This window comes from Thunnus thynnus, chromosome 3, assembly GCF_963924715.1.
Source record: "Thunnus thynnus chromosome 3, fThuThy2.1, whole genome shotgun sequence".
In the NCBI taxonomy this organism is placed as follows: Eukaryota; Metazoa; Chordata; class Actinopteri; order Scombriformes; family Scombridae; genus Thunnus; species Thunnus thynnus.
Window position 1 is genome coordinate 2494716 of NC_089519.1, and position 23035 is coordinate 2517750.

Consider the following 23035-nt stretch of genomic DNA (forward strand, 5'->3'; position numbering starts at 1 on the left):
ATTTATTTCTGCATTTATTTTGTTTATTTACTGCCACCTTTGCGCCTCCATACTACACCAACTCATAGGGAAATATTTGTCTCTGTAGCGGTTGAATGTTCCATTATGTTTAGCAGCTTGTTGCTGAACTAAGAGTTTGATGAATGTGGTGAGAAGGAACCAAAGCAGCAACACTGGAGGCTGTAATACTAACAGTGAGCTGAAAGATGCTAGAAACACCTCGTAGAGTTGCTCCATAGCTCCCAACAGCAGATATGAGATTTAATTCTCTGTTCATCCCTACGGGTGACACCTTTCTCATCACACATCGTTATTTGATCCATTTCTAATATGAAAATATTGATAATGTCGCTCTAATCAGCCTTTCTTGATTGAATTCTCAATAGCATTAGCACCATGTAAATAAGTCATCTTCAGCTTTAATTTTAGCTCTTTGATTGTCTTTTGAAGCTCATATTAAGTAAAAAGTTGACGCTAAATAATTCAATAAAGAATTTTAAATGATCCAAATCAATAAGCAAGTTGATGGATTCAGATTCAAAATAAAATGCCATTGAACTCTAAAGCTATTCTCCTCATTTTTTTAAAGGATGAAAATTCCACCTGTAGTGGATTTTACCACAGAGGTTTTTTTTTTTTTTTTTTTGAGGGGGGGGGGGGGTGGGTATAATAAAAACTGTAATATTTTCAGGTCCTGGGGGTAAAGCACTTTGATGAAGTGTGAGTGAGCTTTTGCACATTTTTTCTCTGCTTCCATAGTATCAGTGAAAAACAATGATTATCCTCTCAAGGCAGAATCAGAAACATATGCCTATCACAGTGTGCAATCTGTGGCAATAAAGCTTTTGTGGCTGTTGAACGCATGTAAATTGCATTAAGTCATCAAGAGAAGAATGGTGATATACTGTGAGGGCATATGCGCTCGGGACTCGCGTTAGATCAAGGACTTTAAAAATTAATAGTGAGGTATGCAGGCTTCTTACCTCTTCCAAGTGTATTCCCCTGTGTTTGCTGCATTCCCCTCCTTCTCTCTCGGAGTCTGTCTCGAATCAGGTATGAGCTCCTCAGCTGCTTGACGTTTGAATTTTCAACTTTAAAGTTAAGGATAATTTGTTAAACTACAAAGGTTTTTTATTACAAAGGGTTTTAGCAAAGTAGAAACAAGACAAAAACACTTCACCTTGTTTAAAGATTATAATTCTGATGGTCTTCTTCTGAAACTGATGGCACTTCCTGACTAGATCCTTGCTTGTGTTATATTCATTCTCACGTTTACATGGCTTTAGATAAAAGCGTCTGCTAAATGTGTTCTAACATTGTCTTTTCTACAGAACCCCAAGTCCTGATATATGTACATATATTTCTTTTTTATCTTGTGTGCACAAGTTCATATTTTGTGCAGCTAAGATTTAAAAAAAATCATCTTTTAGTACTTTGGGGGCTTCTTTTTTTCCAAGTAGTAGTCTAAATTGAGACACAGTCACTCAGTCATAGACAAGAATCTTTTTGGCACATTTGAAGTGATGATTCACTTCAAAGTACAATGAAATCAACATATTTTTCATATTTTTTCCAGCTAAAATCTGCACAATTCTTTGTCAGTTTCTCAAATTTTTGAAATACACTTTACATAATAATAAAACACACAATCATTCACAAAATACATAACATTCTCCTGAAGGTGGACAGACAGAGAGCTCAAATCAGAGATTACTTAGTGCTGTGTTGTCATGTTGTATGATAACTAGCTGATAAAGGCCTTACAGGATAAATATGTCATTATTCTATATTTTTTTTATTGTTGGCAAATCCAATGAAAAGACCAAACCAAACAATGTGTTCATCCGTCTCTTCTTCTCTACTCTTTCTTTGGCACTGTTTGTTCCTCCTGAGGATGTTTAAAAACAGGCCACAAATATATACATTATCATTTTAATAGGAACAGTTTTTAGCAAATGTTACTCAAACACCAGTGAATATTGCATCTGTCTGTTCTCAGCCTGAGTGTGAATTAATATCATCAACAGCAGGATGATGTATGACATGTCATCCAAAGCAAAGTGTGACTCACTGATGTGTTTTTAATATTTTTGGACAACAATGGAGGCTTTGACCACACAGACGATACTTACTAGATTTAAAACTGTCTTGTTTTGGGATATTTTAACATGAACCTTTAAACAGTTACAGTGCCTCTCTCTGCCATGTGGGGCCACCAGTTTGTGGAATTACCTAGCGAAGCTTCAAACTTGCATGTCTGCTTTTATAATCTTATTTCCTCTCCCCTTTCCTCCTCCTGCAGGGATGCTGGTGGTGATCGTGCTGCTTCTTATAGCGATCGTAGTGGTTGCTGTGTGGCCCGTGTAGCTGAGGAGAACAGCGGACCTGTTTCGGATGTCCACGGGGGGGAACGTTTGCACCCACAGACACACACTGGACACACCTTCTTCTCTCCACTGGTTTTATTTTCTCAATCTTGCTCATCACACACAAAGGTCACTGGTGACTTTTCAACTGGCACTGTGAAATGAAGACTTTGGTGCTTTAATCAGCTTGAGACAGCACAGCTAAAGTATGTCAGTCAGGTGACCCCAAAGGAGACAGTTTCTTTGTATTAAATATATAATGTATAGGTGCAAATTGTCCTGTTTAATAGCTGTTCAAATGTCTGGCTCATTAAGTTGACTATGTATCTAACAGTTTAATTATTTGTAAGCATTTTGGGGAATATTTTTAGCCTGGTATTTGCCTAATGTTGACCTAACAGTAGGACCTCCCACAGGTAGCAGGAGCTTTCCTTTAATGAGTCTGTCTGTGGAGCGGGCTGACGCTCACACCGGCTGCAGTAATTCCACAAGCTTTGCAATATTCAAACTCACTTATATTTACCCATGCATTACTGTAGCAGCTGTAATGTTATCATTTGTCTTGGGATTTTATAATGTTTATAGAATAGCTCACAGCCAAAACAAACATCTCGACTGTGTTACTGACATGGCTGTTTTCCTTCCTTGTAAATCAATTCAGCTTGTAATTTCTAATAAATGACATTTCCAGTTAATAGTCCCTGGACTCCTGTCTGTCTGCGTTTATGCCTGGGGCTCACTCTGGAGGATTGAAGTGTTTTGCAACATGATATTTAACTGGGGTGGACCTTCGTCAAAGCTTCAACACACTCACAACTTCCATACTTCCATTGTGAAATCTGCTATATTTTGTTTAGAGTATTCGTAATGTTTTAAAGTGGAAACCAGCATATTTTAATGGAGAAAGCTGACTATAAGCGTTAGTATTAAATGAATAACTAAATAGATAGAAATCAATTATTCAAAGCAACGAAGGCAAATCATTTTTCAATGTAACAAGAGTTTATTTCAACTGAAAATCTGAATTTAGTTCTACCAGGTTGGTATGTTCAGTAGTTATTATTTCCTTCTTTAATGGCAACGTTCTAAACAACCACAAACAAAGTAAAAAAAAAAAAAAAAAAAAAAAAAAAGTTGAAAAAGACAATAAAATCCACAATGTCTTGTGTCATTAAATATATTCATATATAATAACCATAATATATTAGTACGCATTGTAAAACAACACTGCAAAAAGTCTTTGCAATGGTGACAACCAAACAACATTTACAATTCATAGTATGAACACAAAGCAATGCTTTGACAGGTATGTGTGTAGCATTTCAACGGGAAGCTTGTCAAACCATTGCTCAGGAGACAGATCTAAAATTTACAGCATGAGGCTACAGAGACTAGAGAGGTGTGATTACAGATTACATTGTGCCAAACAGAAAAAAACAAAACAAACAGACATTATGTTGTAGGATTAAGAATGAAAGGCAGGAACATGTAAATATACTGCTGTCATCATCAGTACATTTTGTCTTTGCTGGAGGAGCAACCAGCACGTAGCATCATGTTGGACTGACATCACGATCATTTGATCGATTGTACGGAGAAAAAACGGGCACACCATCAAACCCTTAAATGTAAATACTGAGAAGTACTTCAGCAACAAGGTCATCTGTTCTTTGTATCATACAACTGAGCCCAGGGGATTTCTTGGGTTTCCAATTTGTCATCATCTAGCAGACATTTCAGTTCATCCAGAAAATTCCTGGACAAATGACTAGGATTTCTGAGAAAGTGGAATAAAAAAAAACATTACTGTTTAAAACAAAGGAAGTAGAGAGTCCATTAGATTAAAACCGTGTGTTTTATAAACCTTTTACAGTTACTTTAGCTGGGGAACAGTTCAAAAGGTGCTAAGTGTGATTTTTGTGAGACAACAAATACCAGCAACATCAAAAGTGTTGCTCAGAGTGTTTTTTGGGACGGACTGAAAGGAACCCCAGTTTATGATAAATCAGATGTACTGAGGGCTTTTACAAACCTGAGCTGTGTTTTTATCACGCATTCCTCCGAGCTGGACTGCATACAAATAAACGAGCAATGTGGTTTGAATCAAGCAGTGTCAAAGTGATTGCAATTTCCCCCCATTTCTCCCTCTGCAAGTGTTGAAGTGTAGCGAATGAACGTGACAGGTCAATGGGAGACTGCAGCTTCTGGACTGGTCGCACTGTGTCCTTTGGTGAATATACAGTCATTCATTGTGTTTCCAAAAAGTGCGTGGACTGTAAAGGTATTTATCTACAATCTCACAGTAGGAATCCAAACCCATAATCCTCTGGAAGGTTTCGGAGGCCTGTTCAATGATCCCAGACTTATTCTGGATGAAAAACAAGTGCAAGGTGGATTTCTGGATCATTTTTTGTTTTTTAAAATTTTCAGTAATCGTCGAGCATTTTTCTGCACAAGAAGGATGCATGTATGTGTCATATAAGGTAAGGAAATGACTTTCTTTTCATTATTTTCATTCTCTTTGCTTCCTGCAATCTGAACTGATTAAACTGAATTGAATATCTTACTAAATTTAGCATGTGGTAGCCATCTGCATTGTGGTACTTCAGTGACAAGCAGGAGTCATTTAAGAGGATATTTTTCTTCCTTCGTCTTACACATTTTGAAAGATACACTTCCACACGTTATACAAAGTTTGTCATGAGCTGGTATGAAGGAATACATTTCTGACTAGCATTGTTGCACTTGTGAAATAATATATGCACCTCCGTCAGTATCCTCTGAGAACATGTTGTACCTGCAGCTGCACTGCATTACTTTCACCCGCACAACCTGAACGCTGCATCCACTCTGCAACGACCTTCCGTCGGACAGTTCGAATCATTTTGTGGTGGAACAAGAGTGATATTGTCAGTAGAATTAAAAAAAAAAAGAAAAAATACATTTGACATATTATTTTGTAGCCACTTCAGAAGCCATATTCATTCTAATTTATTTCTATTTGCTCTTCCCAAGAACAACTCATGATTTTGTGAATATTTTCAAAGGATTTTTAGAACAATCCACGTGGCCGGCCACTTGTCTGGCTTCTGTAAGTCAGTTGTTAAACTCCTGTTGGAGTTGTGAAATAATAACAAAAGAAAAACATCACAGTTACTGTAAGTACCGAACATGAAATCAGTCATTTTAAATGTCCTCCCCCCCACCCCACCCCCGAAAAAGGCGAATTTAACATTAGTACCATCAGCAGCACCAGTTAGTGAATTGAACATTACTGTCTCAAATGAGAACTTTTTCACATGCAGGTTTGTACAAATACTGAACCACCAAAAATGAACCAGTGAGATCTGAAAGGGTGAATACGGCGGCAAAATTATGCTGAAGATTCATTAAGTGAAAAACGCTTTAGTCAATACTGTGTTTTATCATCGGTTCTCTTCTGTCACTTGAAAATTCTAACCTTGTAAAAATCCTAATTTGCTAAAAATGTAGGACGACAGATTTCTTGTTTCTTGAGTTTGCAGATGCCTACATTTGTATAGGAGAGAGAAATGGCAACTTTAACTTGACAGATAAATGTATTATGCATTTCTGTGGCTTAGAAACAATAGTTTTTTTTTATGGCACAATTCTGAATTGAGGAAATATTGCTGCCTCAGTCAGATCAGTGAAGACTTTTGATGAAACAAGCTCCCTTCTCAGCTAAGAATACAATAAGAAAACCATGCAGAGGCAATATTGCAGTGGTAATTAAGTGGTTTTTTTTTTCTGTGTCATTTTTGCACCAGCAGAAAATGTCCATAAAATTAAAACATAAAATATAATGATTTCATACTGAGATAAAGAAAATGAACACAAATAACTTTATATACTGGTAATAGTTGCAAATTCGGCAAATCCACAAGAGAGACAAATCTCAAAGTAAAATAAACCATAAAACCAAATCTGCAAGGTGAGCTCCTTCAACAAAAGTTCACTAGAAAAAAAAAAAAAAAAAAAAAAAATCATCCTAAATAATTCTCTTCATGCTTCTACACAAAAAAGCAGCGACATAAACAGTCTCTTCTCTGTCCATAGTCTCCTGTCTGTCTCTCTTTCACTCACTTTTTTTTTTTTTTTTTAAATCACCCGCTCAGCTTTTCTCTTGAATTCCTCTCCTTCTCCGGCTTCCTCTCCATCTTTTCCGCCTATGGCTTCTTGCACTTGCCTTTCTTCTCACGCTGTTGGAACTTCCTGAGCCTGCGCGCCCACGTGTCCCTCCACTGGATAACCAGGCTGCCTTTGTCGGCCACCACTCCGCTCTGGCCGGGGGAGTCCTCGTCGTTCCCCAGCAGCAGGTACTTCTTCCCGGGTTTGATCTTGGGACATTTGCAGGCCACGTCTTTGGCACGGACCCACAGGAACTGGTCCCCGCGGCGGATGCGGCTTTCTCCTTGCTTGTAGACGGAGATGATGTTGACGGTGAACTTCCACCACTCGCCGGCCTTGTCCGCCTTCAGGATGTGCACCTGGACGGCTGCAGTGTGAGGTCGAAATCGAAGGAAGGAAAAGGAAAAGAGATGACAATTGTGAGATTTTGGTTCAGTACCTTAAACTTGCATTTAAGAAGGTCATTCTCTTCAAACACCTACGCACTTACAGTCTGTCCACAAGTGATTGTGCGCGTCATGCTGTGCTACCTAATAACAGTTACCTTACAATTACACGTTTTACCAAAAATACTACTGGCCTTCTGAGGCAATTTTTACTCCCTTTCCACTGAAATTTCTCTCTCATCAGATAGTTTACTATCATAATAAAATAAGACAAAGTAGGTCAACTAACCACCACTCTCCTGCATGGATATATATATAGCTATTTTTATTATTTTAATGAGAACTTGCTCTTTACTTCAATTTGCTGCATCAGCTTCTCACCGAGGAGTAACCACCACATTCAAAAATCTGTCACCAAGGAAAGAGAGGGTCTTATTTCTTGCACGCACACTGGCTCTTTTTCCAGCTGTGGCCCGTATCCAAACATCAGCAGACTCTGTTCTCAGTAAGCACGAGCTTAGAAACCACGCTGCTGCTGCAAAGAAGGATCTTGTCACAGCATCCAGAGCTCTGATACCTCCTGTGAGCACCGACTGATATGGCCTTGGTACCTCCTCCTTCTTAGATTTAGGATGCATTAATGCAGTTTTAGATAATTCACTTTCAAAAAGAAGATGACAAAACAAAATGATGGTTGGTACCAGGTTTCAGACCTCTAAATGTCCAAAGTGGATGACTGCATGAAGGAAAATGAAATGTAAATCTGTAAGTCTGTTAAATATGTTAATTATTATGAGAAAATCAGTTCTGGCATCAGGCATCAATACCAAGTCAAGCATTATTGTATTGTAAATAAGAGAAATGATAAGATCATGGAAAATCTTGGTAACAGGCATCCGATAAACTGCCTCAGACAAAATAGTACCCTAAGTCCGTAAATGGATGCGCGTCTATATAGTTTTTATCCATAGTGGAAAGGGCCGGTCTATGGTCCAGTTATAATATACAGTACAGCTCCACATGTCCATTACCACTGACAGAGCAGGGTGATTTGTAATGTGATTAGGAGGTAAGGTAGGGCCATTAGAGACGTTAGCTGGAAAGACACTCAGTGATATCACATGATGAATGAACTGGTGCGTTCCTCAGAGAGAGGGAGGAAAGAGAGAGGGTTGCCTCTCATGGATCCTTACCTTGCATGTATCAATATGTATTATATTGACCAGATCTCTATTAAGTTCCATTATACTTCTCCTGTACTTATGGGACAGCTTTTGCAATGAACCATCGTGTAACAGGGTCATTGGTTTCACCTTCAGTATGGAGTTAATGGGGCTGAACGCGTATGGAAGTAGAAAGATCCTGTATCCAGTGCAGGTTGTGTGCCATACATACTGGATCACTGCCTTGGGATTCACACTTAATGGATGGTGAAGATCGAAAACTTTTTCAGCTGAAATGTGGCGTAGTAACCTCCTGACTCAGAAAACCCAAAACATTTTCTTCTTTTCAACCAAATCTTTTGGTGTTCTTGCTGTACTGAAATCTGATGAAGCTGCTTTTAGTTTATAGTTTTTCTGAGGATGTGCTCAGAATCTCACTTTTCTGACATTCTTACTGTTGCATTGCAATAACAACTATCTTCATGTCAGCTTTTTTTCTTTTATTGTTGGCAAATTCCATCATAGCACTTCTGCTACTACTTGCAGTTTTATGTCACCAGGAGGCCCTGTGTCAGAAGGGCCTGAGTGGCTTGTGCTGTGTGACCTGATGGTGACCTCTGCACCACCTTGCAGCTACCAGCTGCCACCAGGTGCCGTTCCCTCTGTTTGTGTTTGGACAACAATCACTGTACGCTGCGGACGCTGAGATACTCAGAGTAGTTATCCTCAGGATTCTGCTGAGATCAGACATTTCCACCCCCTCCCTCCCTGCACCCCCCCTCCTCCCTCCTGTGATTCTTTATATGCGTCTGCATATCGACTACAGAAGCTTGTAGCATCGTTTCCCGACGCAGCATGGAGCCCGGCTCCCCTGCTGATCTTTTCAAAACAAATCCAAAGCTACGACTCCCTTTTTCTCTCTCTCTCAACTTATCCTGTAGATTTACATTGTGTTTGACTTTTTGATCCGCTCTGCTGAGCCCTCATGTGGTAAATACCGCACTGAGAATCTTGTTCTGGTCTGTTATGGATCTTGAATATGCTGTTGGGAAACTGGATGGATATGACAAGAACCTTTTTTTGTGGTTCTCATGTACATCGCCGACACAAAGCCTCCCTGGTGAAGGCCAGGCGAGGTGAAAATGGATTATCCAGAGAACGGTGGACAGGAGTATTATATATAATCTTCTTAAAAATACCTGACTATAAAGTTTTTTTAAAACCAATCAAAAGTTGAGAGGGAAAAATGTATTTCTTTTGAGTGCAGGACTGCTGTATATCAATACATTAAATATGTGTCTGTATATAATAACTACCCTGTTGGCGCGCTGATTTTGGGCAGTTGCACACCATTTTTAACAAGACAATGATAAGACACATTCTCTACAGTCTTATAATTAAATTCCACTGAATCCCAAAGTTTGTACTATCTTTTCTTCCTACCTGCCTCCAACTCTGCCCTCTACATAAAAATATCCTGCAAGTCTACACGTACCCGTTTGGTGCTAAAAGACGAACTTCCATGTGTCTTTTGCTTGAGTGCTACTATCTCAACCATCAGTACCAGCAGATCCTCTACGCTTAACACACACGCACAACACATGCTAAATTAGACCGGAGGCTTCTCTATGTTGTGTTGGGAGATGTACATGTATGAGGGTACTCTGTGATGTGTTGAGTGATGGTTTCTGCAGCTCAACAGCAGGAAATCCTGATGTCTCTTTTTACCTCTCCGCCCTCCGCTGTCTGCTGTTATCGTTCGGTAGGTTTTACATAACTGTTTGACATATTTTTTTGTTATCTGTGATTGTAGATCTGAAAAATTTGAAATGAAATGTTAACACCACTGTCTGCTATTTGGCCAAACCAAAGAAATGAACGCAGCCGTGTAGCAGATCCATTCACGCATGAGCTGGTACATATTTCACAGACGAGGCCATTCTCACGACATCGACGGCAAGGTATAGGCAAATGGTGGAAAAGGAGGTGTCTATAAGCTGACCCCCTAACTCCTCCAAATCCCTGCGGAACAAAGCCCGGGCCTGTCCGTCAAGCTGCTGAGGTATGCTGCAGGATGCCGCTGCTTGGTTGACCGGTTCAGCAGCCTGACTTCAATCAGAGGAGGAGATAGAGGGAGGGGAAGAGGGGAGAGGTCATACGTCTTATCCACACCTTGAATGGCATGGCGGACGGACGGTCACAGGAATGCAGCGAGAAACACATCGGTTGTGGGGGAAGTGGGCCGCCTTAATGAGGATCTCTTATAGAGAGCACCCACTGTCCGTCACACTGCCTTTGCTTTATCCGCTTGAGTCTTAAATGCCAGCTCGGAGACACAACCCTCCTCACACACACACATACACACACACACACCTCAACCTAATTCTTTATCCTGTCCTTTCTCTCAAACTCCTTTTTTTTTCTCCTTGTGTTTGTCTGCTTCTCTCTTCCTCCTTGAAGATCTCCTCTGTTTGATCCTTTGTCTCTGTGCAATGAAAGCTGGAGTAAGCCATCAGTAAAAATGCCCTCCCCTGTAAACTGTAGCAGCTCCCCCAGCAACAGAAAGCTGGACTGAGATTAGGATTTGGTGCATAAATGGATAAACATATGCACATGCCAAAGAAAGAACTAGGCAGGTTCTGGAGGTGTAGCTAAATAGTCACTTTCAGAGGTTAATCAGTGTATATTTCCTCTTTTTAAATGTTACAGTTCTGATTTTAATCTGAGAAATGAGTAATTCCACTACGCCTTTAAATTGACGTTATCACTGTTTATACAGCAAATTACAGCGGAGGCTTATATCAGAATTTTCTCAAATTAATCGTTTATTTCTTGTTTTCTGAGCCTGCCAACTCGTTTCCAACTGCAGAATGAGAAACATGTTGTTGTTGTTTTTTTTTTTTTTTTTTACATGAGCCAAGTCAATGAAAAAGTTAACCATGTGTTTCTTCCATTAGAGCACATGCTTTTAAGATTTCCTGTAAAAATCAATGTTAATCCAAGTCATTAAATGAGCTGCGCGTCGTCGGCTGACTCACCGTAATCTTTCTTGCAGTACTTCTTCATGTTGATTTTCAGTTTGCCTTTAGACGCTTTGCAGTAAGAGTCGCAGTCTGCAAAGCAGAGGAAGAGAAAATACAGTTAGAGCAGAAGGAGAAAACAAACAATGGATTATTTATGTTGAAATATGTTTGCATCTGTTTTTTTAAGTTATTTGGGCAAAAAGGTTTTGTGAGTATTAAATTATGTGGGCCTCCAACCGCGTGTAACCTACAAAGCTGAAGTATACAAGAATGATTTTTAATGACTTTTCATTTAAAATCAGGTCAATTGTTCCCAGAATTTTGCCAAATAAATTGTGGTCAAAGAAAAATTTATGAAACTAAATATATAAATTGACAATTTGATAAATAAAAATAAATAAAAAAATTAAATAAAAATAAAATAAATGTCTTTTTCTCCTGCTCTGATAAAGGCTTTTCAGCCTGCTGTTTTTTCTCTGACTCTATTTTTTTGGAAAATATAGACATTGACAGTTTGAAATTTCTCTCCATGTAAATAATTTCTCATCTACTCCCTATTGGTTAACTTCTATTGTAAAATAAAGAGTCAACATAATTCCACATGCCCTCTGTAGTACAAAAATAACCAATGAATCAGGTAAATATTCAGCTACATATATAGAAAAATGTTAACAGTACAAAATATATGTTGATATATATGTTGCATAACTGTAACAGGTACGTTAGAGTTTTAAAATACATTTTTTGGGACTGGACCAGACTGCTGATTTTGCATTGCTTTGAGCTAAACTATAATAATGACACTTTGCTGGCAACATTCTTTGGGTTACTGGTAACCATCATGTGTGGTGGTGAGGACCCCTGAATGGAGCTGATGGTACCAGCAGCAGTTTTGGAGAAACTGCCGTCTCCCCACTTATTCCCTGTCAGACTGTGGGAATGAGTCAAGCCTATGCAGACCACCCTCCACCCACTTCAACCCCCCCCCCCCTTCCCAACTCCCTCCAAATCTCACCTCACTTGTCACTTCAGCCCCCGACCTCTCTCGAACCCCCCCCCCCTCCCCTCAAAAAAAAAAAAAAACCTGGGATCACTTCAAGGCCCCACCGAGGACCATGTCAAACTTTTGCATTCATTGCAGTGTGGACAGGGGAGAAAGAGCGCTGGGGGCCGGCAGCTATTCGAGGGAGTGGAAGGGTGGGGGGTGTGAAGGGGGTCAATGCCACACAAAGGGAGGTCAGGAAGGGAAAATTAGCCATCCATGAAGCGTTAGGCAGAGGACACTTTTTTTTGTGAGTGGGTGGGGAGGGGGTGGGGGGTGCGTCCACTCCGGAGCCATGAACAAATAAATACCTCACGCAGGCAAAGGGGTCACCCAAATCGCTCCACAGCCTTCTGCTGTGACTGGTATGTACGCATGAACACTTTGAGGTAGCTGAGTGAGCACTTAAAGTTGATTACAGCTTGATTCATCATCTGGATAACAGCCTCAAAACAGAAAAATCATGTAGAAAAAATCATGTAGAGCTTTCATTAAAGTTTGTATATTCCATGTGCGGTGGAGAAAAGGGAACATCTGAATGTCTACACGGATTAAAAATGAAGAGAAGATGACTTCTATACTGCATACTCTGTGGACAGAGATAAATAATATAGACAGCTCTATAATCAAGATATGCAAATACATAAAATATGCAAGTTTCCAAATCAAGAACATGTTGACACCAGTGAGTCTACGTGTTCTAGGGAACATTTTTATCTTCCACTCCAACATCATTTTATCGACACCCACGGGCGTTGTGTATTAAAACTAGCTTTGCGTCTTGTCCTAACAGATCCATGTGGATATGCATTTGCCATCAAGTTTTATGATTACCAGGAGGTGAAGGAGGCAACAGTACATCCCTCCCTCCACTTTGCTGGCCCCAGCGAGAACATAGCCTCAGTTATTGCCCCATGCTATGTTATCACGCTGCCAGCCACTTACAGTGCGCGCCAAAATAACGTGACATGAGGCCAAATCATAGAGGGAAAAAAAAACAAAGAAACTTTTTCTTCTTTTTCTCTGATCTTTAGCCCCCTCCCAACTGGCAGAAATTGGATCCAGAGTACTGATTCGGTTTACGCTTCAGTGCTGCAAATTGTAACGGGTATGGTAGAAGAAAAGTAGGGAGGAAGAGATGGATGGACAGCTGGTAGTATAGTGGAGGAGAGTGATGGGGTTGTGGAAGAAGGATTGGAGCTTTCAGGCAGCCTGAATATGAACAAACTTCATTGTTGTGAGCAGATCTTTGCTCCATGCCTTTACTCTCCTTTATACTCTATTTGAATGAGGTTGCCTGGGGAACACTGCAACAAGAAAAAATGCATCCAAAAAAAGGGAAGGAGGCGGGAGAATGGATACTGGTAGAGAGCAAAGGGGTGGAGAGGTTGACCAAAAAAAAAAAAAAAAGAAGACAGGAGTGAAGTTTATCAGGGGGGTGGGAAGAAGAAGAGGAGGAGGAGGAGGACCAGACCCCAAATCAGCAAAAAGCCCAAAGCTGGTAGCCTCATGAGCTGGCTAGCAAGGCCACAAAGCTGGTGCTAGTGGTAGTAAATAAAGAGTGTAACAAAAATAGGCAAAGTAAATGAAACAGAGGAGCCTATATGAGCTGGCCCTGATTACCATGTAAATGATAGAAGGGGGAGCTGTGGAAAGGAAGCTTTGTTTTCTCATAACCCCCCTTGATGCCATCATGATACTTCCCTTTGATAGCCTTTCGTTCCCCATTAGTGTACCCCTGAGACACAGCTCTGGGCCCCGCTGAGAGAACCCCAAGATCCCCATTTAGGGCCAGGCAGTCCCCTACCGTGAGGACAAATGTTCCCTTTGTGTACGCGTTACAAGCAGGGGAAGTGGGAGCAGTCCTGTAGCACTGAGCTAAAATGTGCTTTGGGTGTTCTGAGTAGATGTAGTTACTACAGCGCTTTGTTTCCTGCCTTTCAGAGCACTGAGAAGTGCGTAACTGAGAGGTGGACCTTTGGCCCTTCTATCAAAGTGCTGTACAGCCCTTTAAGCTAATCGTTTTCATTTCAGATGCCTCTTACTCAAGCTGCTCCGAGAGGATACAGTACTGTACAGTTCTATGTATGTGAGCCAGAACTTTACAGTGCCCATAGACGGACACAAAACTAGGCTCAGGTTCATTTCAGTAGACAATAATACAGTAACATATATAGTTAAACTTGTTGTAGACAATGCTGCGCACAAACTTCACTGTGGATTTGTTTGCTTACTGACCCTTCACATCAGGTAACAGGTACCATAACCTAAATGAGCCCGAAATCTTAATGATCAACAGAAAGTCCGTGTATTCCCATGAGAAAATGTGATTCGTAACAGATTTACTTTATCGGATCACCTGTCAAACTGCAACAGGCAACCAAGGAATTCCAAAGAATCAAGACCAAAAAAAGAAGCTTGATATCTCTCTAAAAGACTGAAACAACACGTCAACCGAGGAGACAAAATGAAGAGTTTAGTGTGAGATTTAGGCTAAACAAAAGCAATGATCAGGAGAAATGAGAAAGGAGAAGCTTTTCTGGAGGGCAAATCAAGCAAACATATGTTAGAAAATTGCAGACAATTACACAACTGGGCTGGTATGCTAACAATTCAACATTTAGCCAGGAAAGTGGTACACGTTATGGAGCCAAAAGGCCTGTTTCATGAGAGCAATTTGCGAGCACTACTTGCAGATTGTATCAGCGTCCCATTTCAGAAAAGATTGTCACTCTCAAAATGCAGATAAATTTGCAAGTCCTGCACTTCTCTTGCGTCCTCATGCACGGTTTGCAAGTATAGTGTTCCCTTGGATTTGTTCAATGTGTCAAAATTAGCAACAGAAGAAATTCCTATGTGTCAAGTCACAACTTGCATGTTGTAAAAGTGCTGAAACGGACCCCAGATCCATTGTGTTTGTGCTACTATCCATAAAGATGTCTATCAGTTTAAAAGTATTTACAAAATTATAACACTTCCCTCGAGGTGATCACGTCTGCAAGATAAAAATTTATGGGTCATGTCAACTGGGTGCATATAAACCAAAGATGGAAAGCTGCTTTGTTCACTAGACATCAAATAGAGTTTCAATAAGAATTATGGTTGCATTTGGTTTAATTTTCAAAATTAAGATGGTATTTTCTTCCTGTTTAAAGATCCAAGCCAGAAAACTTTGTCTGATCATAAGTGAAACAACTCTACACAACACATTAATTCATCCAGATTTTATTGAGTTTATTGATTAAAAAGTTCAGGTCACTTTGCGGGCAAGTGTGAACGACAATCCATCTGAACCATGTCGACACGCTCTGGATATATCTAGATACAAGATCCTCAGTGCAGAACATGACCGCAGAGGCAAAGCGGTATCAGAGGTACCAGAGCGGTGAGACAAGGAGGTGTGAATGACGGCCCAGGAGGAGGGCTTTCTCCCTTGAACCAGACTGATTGAGAATCAAATTGCGGCAAATAAAGCATGTAATTAGATTATGGAGCCCAATGTGCTGCCCTGCTCTGTTCTCCGCTGCTCCGCTCTGCTCTGCTCTGCGCTGGGCTGCTTACACCAGAGCCGTGAGTTTGGATCCTGTCCAGCAAAGACAGAGAGAGAAAAGAGGGGAGAAATAGAGGGACCCCCCACCCCTGCTTCTCTCACTGCATTGTCCGAAAGTAAAAGATAGTTTGTTTTTGGCAGGCAACAGCCAGTGAAGGGGCGGCTAGAATTCTTGACCTGATTTGAGATTTTACTTTCCGGTGACATGCAAACAGTCTGGATGAGCTGTTACTGTAACTGATGAGTTTCAGATGAGTCAGCGGGGACTCCTGTTTGTTATCACTTCAAGAAAATGAGAAAGGAAATAAACCTGCCAAAGTTTTCATGGCATTAAAAAGGGGTTCAAGCACCAAAAAGTAAATTGCATGCAAGAGGTTCATATTGATAATGAGAATTTGATACTGTGTAATCGCGTAATAAGATCGGTGGAGTCATTGAGAACCGGACAGGGTGTGTGAAGTAAGACTCATGTCCAAAAAATCCAAGGAGGGGTCCACCACAGATTCTGATCACTTCCAGCCTCAGACAAGACAGACAAGGCTGAAACTTGTTACCCGTATGAGCCTCATCACGGTCACTCCAATTCTCCCTCTCCTCATCATCATTAGTTGCATTCACATCCTGTGTATCCTGACAGGCCTGGGCGGCCATCGCAGGTCATCAGCGGTTAATCTCCTCCACATTTCGTTGCCGTGCAGACGTCTCTGTCACGACCCGTGGGAGTGGCGACTCACACCATCCGTGACCTACCAGCACAATGTGTGTTTTGTCTGGGCCACACCATCGGAGGTATTCTCCATGCATTCCAGCCCTCCGTGTGGTCGAGAGGGGGAGAGCTCTGCTGCAGGAGACAAATTAATATCCACTCCATTTTCCCTCGCACTCTCCTTTCACCCCCCCCCCCCCCCCCCCGAAAAAAAAAACGTCCCCCCGTCGTTCAGCTGAGGCGCAACAAGGCACCTGCCTAACAGCTGTCAGCCTGACACCCCCTTGTCTCACACACACACACACACACACACACACATGCATGCACATACACATTTTCTCTTTTTCACATATCTTTCTACATTTCTTAACTGATTCTCTAATCCACCCTCATTTCTTCACTATCTTCTTCCTCTTTTTTCTGCTCCATACTGTTTTCTTCTTCTACTCTCATTTCTTTTCTCATGTTTTCCATGTTGTAGTTTTCCCTTTTTCCTCTTGTTTTTTTCTTCCTCTCCATCATCTTCCTCCTCTTATTGTCTTATACAAGTTCCTTGGTCCCCTTTACTTTTTTCCCCTTTTATTAAATGTATAGAACACACTTTTCTGAAGTAGCCTGTAGGGTAACTCCTCTTCCTCCTCCTCTTCCTCTTCTTCTTCTTCTACTTCTACTATTATACATGTGTCCATATTTAATTTTGTGTCTTATGAAAATGTATTATTTATGAAATCGATTATTGCTGAATTGCTTTGTGTATTTTCCTTTCACATAAGGCTATAAAGCTCTTCAACAAGTGTTTGCACCACAACTATCACTACTACTAATAATAATGACAACAACAACATTTTTTTACATATATAATAATATTATTTACTCTGGTGCAGGTACTGTTAGCAGGATAGAAAATGTTGTTCAGTGCTCTGATAAAATCACCACATCTGTTTGTAATCAGGTGATATCATAGCTGTTCAAACACCAGGCCGAGCAGAAGTGTGTTTGCTGTGTAACTTTCTGAGGGTAACATATGCATCCTCTGAGCCTCGAGCCAGGTCGGTCCAGCGGGACCTTCGGCTACTCATGATTCTGACGTGACCAACGCAGGACATCCATCAAGGTGCTCCACCTTGCAATCTGCTTGATTTCAACCTCTCTGGGCCGAGCGGACTCGTGCCCATTATACATCCGAGGGAATTCCCAGAACTCTCGGCCGTGATTAGATTATAGTGTAGCTACACGGTCCGCATCATTACACAGTCTCCTTCAGGTTGTGTTTACATTAGTTCAATGACACGGTTTAACCAATGGGATTATGAGAAGAGAATTTTTTTGCTTTAAAACAGGATGTAGCTACAGGCCAAGATTTCACATAGCAACAGGGAACTGGTTGTGGTGTAGTTTTCATACTACAGACCACAGACTGTTTGTTGTTTGATGATCAAATATTCCAACAAAAATAAATCCAATTAATGTTATATCTTAAACTGATCAGTTTGGAATTTGTTCAAGTTGATAAAGTAACACAGGTCCTTCTCTCACTTGCCCAGTAATCCCTCAGTGAGGTGAAGAAAATTTCCTACACCCCAAAAGTGGACAGAGTCCTGACAAGGGGGCCCAGAGAAACTCCAGATATTCTAGCTCGGCACCACCCACAGTGTTATGTGAAGACAAAGCGTGAAACAGAGGGAGACGAAGGAGGTGGAGGAGAGCGAAAAGAGACTGAAAGAGAAAAGAAAAGAGGTGGAGGAGGGTTGGGGACCGGCGCTATCCTGACTGTGCTGTCAATCGAAGCTGTCCGGGGAATGTTTAGGGACCCCAGAGGGCCCGACAACAGCTGCAGGAGCCTCGTGCACGCACTCACGTGCGCATATACACACACACCTTGGGCCTCCTGCAACGGCCTGGCTGACACTGACAAAAGTTGCTGCTTGCCAGATGACTCAACTTTTTCCACCACGAGGCCAAAAGATAAAATGCAGTGTGTTGTTCTGCAGGGTTTGTACAGGTACGTCTGTTTATTAAGCACAGGTATCATTTGTGCCAGGAACCGTGCAATTGTATTTGAATAAGTGGACCAGTTTATTTATCAATTGCAAAAAAAAGGGCATCTAATGTTGCTGGGCAATAAACCAAATATATCAAATTAACAACACTATGAATCTTTTACTGTTCCCAGTTTACTCACATGAAGATGTTCAATAAATAGACCAGGTCCCGTATATAAATTACATATAATTCAACTGTAAATAGCTACAACGACCACTAACATATAACCAGGAATTCAGAAAACTATATTAATCAGGTACAAAACAAATCAGAAATTAGCTGGAACAAGAATAACAAGAAATTCATCATTTTTAATTTATCTTTATCAGACTTATTCTGACAATTTATCATGATATAGTATCATAATATCACACGCCCTTAAAGAAAGGACAGTGAAATCAGAGCTTCAGTGTGTTGACAGTGTATTGGCTTTCTATGCATACCACAATGTTACAGTGTAATTTTAAACAGGAATCATCTGGTAAGAGAATAATAATAAAAAAAAAACATAATTGAATCCTACACTGAACTACAAGTTCTCCCAATCAATCCATCTCTCACTTCACTGCATCAGACAGGAAAGACTGGTGGAAAAGGGAGATTGGAGAGATGAAAAAAAAATATCATCGAATCAAACAAACTGCCAGGCCCCCACGCTACACGCCGGACCAACACCCCACTGCGCCGCAGTTACACTGATTAATTGCGAAAGTGTGAGAGATTAAAGGAGGCACATCCCAGGGTTGCTGCTAATGGGTTTAATATTCATGAAGCCCTAATAAGGAGGGGAAAAAGGCAAGAGGGATCCAATTTATCCTGAACTCTGTTTTTACACTTGTGGAAAAATATTGGGGGTGAGGCGTGGAAGTAGTGAAACATCCCGTATCCGTGTATACTGTATACACTTCCACAATATTTTCCTCACGCTTCCCTCAAGGCCAGATGTGTTTCAGCAGATGTTTAGTATGAAGATAAATACACAAACGATATTAGTTTGACTCACCTGAGGGCTCCTCTGTACTGCTGGCTGGAGTTGTAGGAGGTGTAACTGGAATCTCTGCTCCCAGAGAAAACATGACACACACAAAGAAAGATCAGCTCCATTATATCACACATCAATATAAAGTATGTGTGTGAGTGTGTGTTTGTGTGCATGCATGTTGGATCAATATTTTTCTTTTTTCAACAGACAAGCTTTTAGTGTTATGGTTAATAGTAGACTGTAAATGTATATCTTACTGATAAGGAGTTCTTTACTCACACACTTTTCCCTAATTCTACTTTTGTTGCATTCCTTTCAGCTCTCTTCTGTCTTCTCTCTAATAAAAGCATAAACTACTCAGACAGTGTAATCATTTGTATGATCTGTATAACGATGAGGGAAACTGTGTTGCACCTTGGTGTTCCCCTTCATCTACTGCCAAATTCTTTTTTCTCACTCTTCATTCATAAATTTCAAGCCTCCCTCTTATTTCTGCTTTCGGAAGATCCTCATCCACAAATTTCATAACCAATAAACCTTCTTCCTGAATTCTACGGATCAATCGCATGTTGGATGTTTATCTACCAGCTGGCTCTTTATCACCACCAGCATCTAGACTCCACCAAAACTTGTGTCTGTTGTTATATTAATTGAAATGAATATCCTTCATCATTTTCACGCTGTTATTTGTCTCCTCTTCCTCTCTTTGTACCCAGCTGCTGTGGAAAAACTACAACAGAGCTGTTGGCGGTTTGGATGTCCCCAGACTTGATTCTCTCAGCCCTCCTTCATACTCTGTTGTATTCACAAGTGGGTAGGAAGTTGACACTGAGGGAAACCATGCATGAAGAATGGCCCTCTTATCTCCAAAGAGGCAGGATGGCAACAAAAGGTATAAAACACACATAATGCCTTTTTATTATTGTGGATAGGGGAGAGAAGAGGCATTTCAAAAAAAAAAAGTCTGTACAGAGCAGCGAGGGGGAATACAAGGACAAAAACGCAAAAATGTATCAAAGATGCATGCAAAGAAAGAGGCTGACACACTGAAGAAAGAGGTGCAAAACAGTGGTGATTTCAACTGTGCACAGGTGAAGAACTTTGTGTATGAGGGAAGAAAGAAAGAATCAAGTCTTTTGATCAAGTGAAATCAGATTTTCTCAACTCCGATTAAGCTTCCTACAAAAAAAAAAAAACGTACACAACATTTATGTCTACTGCGCATCATAAATCAGAATCTGTGGAATGATGTGTACGCCTGTTGTTGACTTGTGGATGTAATGAGGCCTTCTCCCATGGTGGATCGGTCTATATCATAACAAGAAAAACAATTACTGCCAAAACAATGGCGCCTAAAGCCCAGAGGTCCCTGAGCTGATGTCGTTGATCAGCCTTCTTCCATCAGCCGCCACGCGTGCCAGTTCAAATAATGAGCCCGTTTCTCACAAATGACTTGTGTAGATTTATGGCTGACAGCCCTGGAACGTGCACATGAAGTCAAAGATATAATATGACTCTCGCTTAAACTAAAACTTGGCAAGAGCTATCGCTGAATCTAACGGAGGGCTGTAAAAAATTAAACTAGATTACACATCGATCATCAGAGAGGGACTTCATTTCCACCTCCTGCATGTCTGACACTTTAGCTCTGACTTAACATTCCCAGGAAATCAAAGATATCTGATAAGGTGATTTAATTTATTCCTTTACTGGACCTCAGCCATGCATATCCATGTAGAGATTTACTCCTCATAAGCATTTAATCCCTAGTATCTAATTACAATAGCAAGAGCTCTAATTAAAAGGTGTTGTTTTCAGAACGAGACAGAAGAGATCAATAAAATATCCATGAATTGTCATTAGCTCTGCTGCATTGATTCTGTGGGGCTTTAAGTCTTCCCCGAGGCAAAACTACATATTTTCATCATTTTGAAAACAATACAAGGACATTTTTTGGCTTTCAAATGGTAAGTGGATGCTGAGAACAAGATTGATTTTGTAACTCAACCCAAAGCTTGCTGCACTTTTATCTAAAACACTTTGGAGCTTGGAGATGCCGGTGTTAACAGTTCTGGGTCTGTACTCAGATTTATGGAGACCGACGTACTGGGAAGGCTGCACCGCCATAACCTTGAGGTTCCGTTTAATGGCGTGTTTATTTAAGCTAGCAGATTTACTGGTCAGAGGAGTAACAGTCGAACACTAAACACTTGTCTGAAGAAAAGATGAGAGGACTGTTTGCCTTTACAGTGTATGTTTGCGTGTGTTTAGTGTGTGTATGTGTGTGGTTTTGATGCACTTGTGTGTATCATCATAAATTGCAGTTTCTGGTGTGCCCCTCCCTTTCAAAGGTGTGCAGTAGACCCGAGGCCAGGACATATTGTCCTGCGGTGAGGCAGATGTGGTAAAGACCGGTTCCACGTACTTATGCAGGGGGCAATGGGCGAGCGGCTCTGCTGGTAGCCTTTAGCACACCGGTTGCACGTGATACCGGTCACGCCGTCTTTACAGGGACATTGTCCTGTGGTTTGGTTACAGGTTTTGCCAGCAGCACCCACGGGATGGCAATCACATGCTGTGAGGAAACAGGAAGAAAGAGAAGTACAGTGAGTGGTCACACACACACACACACACACACACACACATGTGAAGAGATACAAACATATACTATCTATAGAGAGTGCAGGTGGGTACACAGCAGCCATGGTGGCAACAATAACAGAGTGGTGAGAGACAGGTGGAGCGTGCACACAGAGACAGAACAACACGACACCACAGCTGGCGTGGCGTCATGACTGACAGAGCGACACATCCTCTAAGTTTACAGACATATCTTTACATTTTGGCGCCATTTGCTAATTAGCTAATTAGAAGCTGTCAAGACAGAGTATCTGCATCATCGTGAATCACAAATATGTCTGCGTGCGTTTGTGGCTGTTTGGCCTTGGTGCGCATATGAGTGTTGGAACGCACTGTGGGACTGCAGCTGTGTGTGTGAGGTAAAGAGAAAGGGTTGCGCATGTTTACCAAATGATAAAATAATGAAGGATAATCCTAATTGCCTGTTTCTGATTAATGCCGGCCTTTGAATGTAAGCCCAAAAACGTCTGTCACACTTCCTCCCAAACTGGGGGGTCTATCGAACACACATGCTCCAGGAATGTAATCATTTTCCAATTGTTCGCCCCAATCCAAGCCTTTCATTTATTTCACAGCCAAACCCCTGTCAGATTTGAAGTTGGTGTTGAATAATAGTTGTCTGAGAGTTTGTTCCTTTTCATCTACTTTTGGATATAAATAGTAGTGACTCTGGCAAGGAGAGGTGGTCGAATTAATAGTCTTCCACACGGATCCTGCCAGTCTAATCCGGACCAGAGCAGACAGACTAATCTATCACCATTTCCACTTTTTACATGAATAACCTACCAAGCCAAAAACACTGTTTGTCACCAAACTATCACCACTATATCCCTCAGACTGTAAGTGTCATATTTTCTGTTTATTTCCAATGGAAAACCAGTGATGCTGACTTTCAGCCTCAGGGTTGGGCTGGTTTTACTCATTTGCTGCCCCTCCTTTAAGATGTTTTTCTGCGTTGTGTCACTTGTCACTCAGAGAGCCTTCA

The 23035-nt window shown here is 41.0% G+C and overlaps 2 protein-coding genes across 4 annotated transcripts in view; one reads left to right on the forward strand and one right to left on the reverse strand.

Moving 5' to 3' along the window:
- The window catches only part of stx8 (syntaxin 8), a 41097-nt gene extending 38034 nt beyond the window's left edge, over positions 1-3063 (forward strand). Inside the window, exon 8 of the mRNA XM_067580319.1 lies at positions 2303-3063. Coding sequence (XP_067436420.1) covers positions 2303-2367 — 65 coding nt within the window. The 3' untranslated portion in view covers positions 2368-3063. The remainder of the gene's footprint in view (positions 1-2302) is intronic.
- A 283-nt stretch (positions 3064-3346) lies between these two features.
- The window catches only part of ntn1a (netrin 1a), a 60812-nt gene continuing 41123 nt past the window's right edge, over positions 3347-23035 (reverse strand). For 2 of the 3 annotated variants that reach the window (XM_067580304.1, XM_067580295.1), the window contains exons 4-7: positions 21836-21985; positions 19432-19485; positions 11103-11177; positions 3347-6882 (exon numbers count right to left, since the gene is read on the reverse strand). In XM_067580304.1, the coding sequence (XP_067436405.1) occupies positions 6554-6882; positions 11103-11177; positions 19432-19485; positions 21836-21985 (608 nt within the window). In that variant the 3' untranslated portion in view covers positions 3347-6553. The remainder of the gene's footprint in view (positions 6883-11102; positions 11178-19431; positions 19486-21835; positions 21986-23035) is intronic. The other variant, XM_067580311.1, reaches the window with a different exon arrangement.